Consider the following 4,699-nt stretch of genomic DNA (forward strand, 5'->3'; position numbering starts at 1 on the left):
CTTTCTGTGGTTATGCGGAATAATTACTAGACTACAACGAGAAAGAAGAAAACATACACAGCCAAAGAGATCTTCCACTAATGACAAATAAAACTAGCTTTTTTTTCTTAATTAACAAAAAGACCCACATTCCGAAGTCTTGTCCCCTTGCTCTTGCTGACGACTGTGACACAATATTCTAGACAAAAGGAATATAGGGTGGCTGTTGTTGGTCGGATACCGTTTTAGATTATGCTTTACGTATCTCTCTTAGATTGTGTTTGCTCACAGTGTCAGAGCACGGGATTATAGAAGACTAGGAAGTAAAGTTCTAGCTTTTTGGAGACAAAAATGGCTATGATCCTGGATGCTTTTGTTTCGATTTGTGCCAGCAGGCTTGCTACTCTGGTTGAGGAGCGAGTAGTCGTTGTACTCGGGGTGAAGGATGAGCTTAAGAGGCTACAGAGAAGGATGGAGATGATCAAAACCGTCCTCCAGTATGCTGAGAGGAAGAGGATCCAAGATCCGGCCATCGACAATTGGTTGAACGAGCTGAAGGACGTCATGTACGACGCTGATGACATCATCGACCTCTGCAGATATGAGGCTGCCAACCTATTGGAGGACCACGACCAACCATCCTCTTCGTCGACCCTGCTGCCCGTACGCTGCAAAATCCCCCTGCTCTCAGCTTGCTTTACTAGTATCCGAGTGCGTCATGAGATTGGAGGTAGAATTAAAAGTTTGAACAATAGGCTGGAGGAGATCCACAAGGACAAAGTAATGTTTAGCCTCAAGGATGGTGGATCCAATGACCCTCGTGTGACAAGGGTGGCTAGTTCTCGTATGACATCTCCACTTCTTGATGCCGATGTCGTGGGGGATGAGATCAAAACTGCTGCTGAGGAGTTGGTGAAGAGGATAGTTAGCAGCAAGGAAGGGAAACAACAACATCAAATTTTTGCTATCATCGGTATGGGGGGCATAGGTAAGACCACACTTGCTCAGAAAGTATACAATGACCCTGCAATAAAAAACTACTTCTCTGTCATGGTATGGACGTGCGTATCGAAAAGCTATTCTGAGGTCGAATTGTTGAAAGAGATCATTAGGAGCAGCGGGGGTGACTACGGACGGGCTGAAAGCATTGCAGAACTCCATCAGAAACTAAGGGATGTTGTTGGTGGGAAGAGATTCCTCTTGGTGCTGGATGATGTTTGGCAATCAGAGGTGTGGAATAATTTACTTCAAGTTCCGCTTCAAAATGGAGAAGGCAGTAAAAGGATCTTGATTACAACTAGAGACCAAAATGTTGCAAAGGGAATGGGGGCAGTACACATCCATGAGATGGAACAGTTGTCTATTAATTCTGGTTGGGAACTGCTAAGCAAGAGAGCTTATCTAGATAGGGAAGGAGATGTTCTGAGCTTGAGAGATGTAGGGATTCAACTAGTGAAGAAATGTGGGGGTCTTCCCCTGGCAATCAAGACTATTGCTGGGATCTTGGCCACAAAAGAACCAAATAAAAGAGAATGGGAAAAACTACTCGGAAACGATGCTTGGTCCATAAAAGAGCTTCCTGCAGAACTCAGGGGAGCTCTATATTTGAGTTACGAGGATTTATCACCTGAGCTTAAACAGTGCTTCCTTTGTTTCTCTCTTTGTCCGGAGGATAAAGCAATAGATCGTAAAGATCTTATTAGCTTTTGGGTGGCCGAAGGATTTATTAAAGTAAGAGGACGTCATCAAGTTATGGAAGATACAGCAGAAGAATATTATAATGAGTTAGTTAGAAGGAGTCTCCTACAACTAAAACCTGAATATGCTGACCAAAGCAGATGCATAATGCATGATCTTTTACGGTCTCTTGCTCAGTATTTGTCACAAAGCGAAAGTTTTTATGGAGATCCTCAGTTGTTAGATCCCACTGCTCTGTCAAAGATTCGTCGCCTATCAATTGCAAAGGAAGGAGAAATTGTTGTTATCCCTCCTAGCCTAGAAACAAAATATCTATGCTTGAGGACTTTGCTGCTTTTCAGGAGCCCTCCTAGAGTTGAGAATGATTTGTTTATAAGACTTGCATATCTTCGAGTCTTAGTTCTTAACGGAGAAGGGATCGAGAGCATTCCAGATTCATTAGGAGATCTAATACATTTGAGGGTTCTAGATCTTGCTGATACTAGAATATCCAAGCTACCAAATTCACTTGGTCGCCTAACAAATCTGCAGACTTTGGACTTAAAGCGTTGTAAGCAACTACAAGCCCTTCCAAGAGGTCTCACTCGGTTGTGTAATTTAAGGTATCTTGACATCGATGATACGCTTCTAAATTACGTGCCAGAAAGGATAGGGAGATTGCAATCGCTTAATACCTTGGGAGGATTTGTAGTGGCCAGTGAATGTGCGAATGGCGACATGCAAGACGGTTGGGAGTTAAAAGAGTTAGAGTCTCTCAACCAGCTAAGATGGTTGCGTATAGTTAAGTTGGAGAGGGCAATAGATGGGGTCTTGCTTGAAAGAAAACACCACCTTAGAATGTTAGAGCTACGCTGCACACTACGAGCAAAGCAGGCTAGTCAGCAACCATACTCCAAGGAAGAGACATATAAGATTGAAGAAATCTTTGAGAAATTATCCCCTCCCTCATGCTTAGAAAATCTCATCATTGATGGTTTCTTTGGTCGTCGATATCCCACCTACATGGCAACTTATCTTCCTAGTCTAACATCATTGAAGCTTTTGAATTGCATATCTTGTCCGCACCTTCCGCCACTAGGCCAGTTGCCACATTTAAGATCTCTTACAATTGAAGGGGCCTTATCGGTGGTGATGGTCGGCCTAGAATTCCTTGGCAATAGGGTGAGGATGGGCTTAGCTATAGCAACCGTCTTTCCCAAGCTTGAGTTCCTCTCTTTAGAGAAAATGCCTAATTGGGAAGAGTGGTCCTTAGGCGAAGAAATTGAAGAGGGAGCTCAATCATTGTTGCCTCGTCTGAAGAAGTTAAATCTTATAAATTGTCTAAAGCTACGAGCTCTCCCAGAACAACTGAAGCATGCGACTATGCTGCAAACATTACACATAGAAGGAGCTCACAGCCTGAGAGCAGTAGAGAACCTCCCTTCCCTAACTCAGTGGCTTCGGATCATTGAAAGCAACAACATAGAAAGGGTCTCAAATCTTCCTCAACTGAGAGAGTTCATCCTGGAGCGATTACCAGCTTTGAGTTGCGTCCAGAATTTAGATGCGTTGCAATCCTTGTATCTAGAAGATGAATCGATGGAGGGCCTTCCTGAGTGGATGTCAGGACTGCTCCAGCAGCGACAACACCTTCACGATGACGACCTCAAATTTGAAATGAAGTGCAACATTCGTGTGCTTGAGAGATGTCAAGTGGGACGACAAGATTGGCCCATCATCCAGCAGTTTCCAAAGGTCCGTGCCAACACAATCGATAGAAGTGCTTACCTGGAGTATACCAAACTACCCTTCACCTGCAACACTAACCTTCCGGAGCTCAGAGGCAGAGGTCTGGCTTACTCCTCTGTGTAATAACTCTTTCTTTTTCCCATTCTCTGCATGGGCATGTCTCATGCCTGTCCAAGTTTGAGGCTTAACTAGATTTAGGTGACAGGAAAGCATATCCATTTGGGTGGCCACCAACTTGTAGCTAATCCATTGTGATAGTTGACTCATGGTGATTAAATAATGACCAAAATGTTCTCCTTGTTCCTCCCATTGTCTAAGGCTTCCATAATTTAATTTCTGTCTTACTAAAAGTTTTGTTGTTTTTATCCTGCAATGAGTTTTCTGTTCTAGATGTGCTTAACTTTTTCTTTTTCTTTTTTCATTAAGCAGAGCAAGTGACAAATTATGTTCTAAAATCCTTCGAGGGAGGGAGGTGCTAGATCAAAGGCTAATCATTTATTGGTGTAACCCATCACTACAATTAAAATCTGTTTCGAGGAATAGTTTTGAGAAGTTTGTTGTGCTTATCTTATCAAGATTCTTGGAAAGTTATTTAGTTTCTCCATCTTTGCTTGTGAACAGATAGCTGTTGATCCGAAGAAGAAGAAGAAGAAGAAGAAGAAGAAGAAGAAGAAGAAGAAGAAGAAGAAGAAGAAAAGTTCAAAAGAGGAGGATAGTAAATGATGATTCATGGAGTAAAATTATTCCCTTGCTAAGAAGGATGGATCCATGAAAAGTGAAAATCCCACATCTCATGTGATCACAAGAAGAGTCAATTGTCATTGTCTTTACAAAAGTAATTGCCTCACTTTGATATATGCTTTTTAGGTTGAACATACTCGAGGTTGATGCATTGTAATCCTTTCTTTTGTTACTAGTGCCATGTATCTTGTAACATTGTCTACTATATTTGTACTGCTTACTTACTATTGGAGTGGATATGACATGTAAAGCCTTTTTTTTTTTTTGCAACTACTATATTGCCTAATCCTAATAGAGCTCATATTCCAGGTCCTACTAGGCTTTAACCTCTTATTCCTATTGCATTTGGATATAAACACAAAGGAATAACTCTTATAGTATTTGTTCCAACTATAGCAAACCCACACAAGTAGGAAACCCTTTTCCTAAGCCTATTTGCATTCAAGCGTCAATTGCAACAATCTCCACCTTGATGTTTGTATCCAAAATCAACTTGAGAAACTTTGAAGAGATATCTTGCTACCGCCGTAGATCTGCACCTTCAGTAAGATGC

At 41.9% G+C, this 4,699-nt stretch overlaps 1 protein-coding gene across 3 annotated transcripts; it reads left to right on the forward strand.

The window, feature by feature from the left end:
- Positions 1–273: 273 nt before the first annotated feature.
- On the forward strand, positions 274–4,416 carry LOC140793947 (putative disease resistance protein RGA3). Of its 3 annotated transcripts, none has more exons than XM_073145732.1 (3): positions 274–3,524; positions 3,835–3,906; positions 4,027–4,416. In XM_073145732.1, coding segments are annotated over exons 1-3 (3,267 nt in total). In that variant the 5' UTR covers positions 274–330; the 3' UTR covers positions 4,028–4,416. The 3 variants fall into 3 exon arrangements, with proteins under 3 accessions (XP_073001833.1, XP_073001834.1, XP_073001832.1); XM_073145733.1 differs by having other exon boundaries at positions 274–3,505; XM_073145731.1 differs by having other exon boundaries at positions 3,835–4,416.
- Positions 4,417–4,699: the final 283 nt, after the last annotated feature.

Source organism: Typha latifolia, chromosome 8 (assembly GCF_019914945.1).
Source record: "Typha latifolia isolate L0001 chromosome 8, TyphaL0001v2, whole genome shotgun sequence".
In the NCBI taxonomy this organism is placed as follows: Eukaryota; Viridiplantae; Streptophyta; class Magnoliopsida; order Poales; family Typhaceae; genus Typha; species Typha latifolia.

What these genes read in the sequence shown, in the direction of transcription:
- LOC140793947 (XM_073145731.1), top strand. Translation starts at nt 331, where the DNA reads ATGGCTATGATCCTGGATGCTTTTGTTTCGATTTGTGCCAGCAGGCTT. An exon ending in GGTCTGGCTTACTCCTCTGT is followed by an intron (nt 3,525 to 3,834) that starts GTAATAACTCTT and finishes TTCATTAAGCAG; the next exon opens with AGCAAGTGACAAATTATGTT.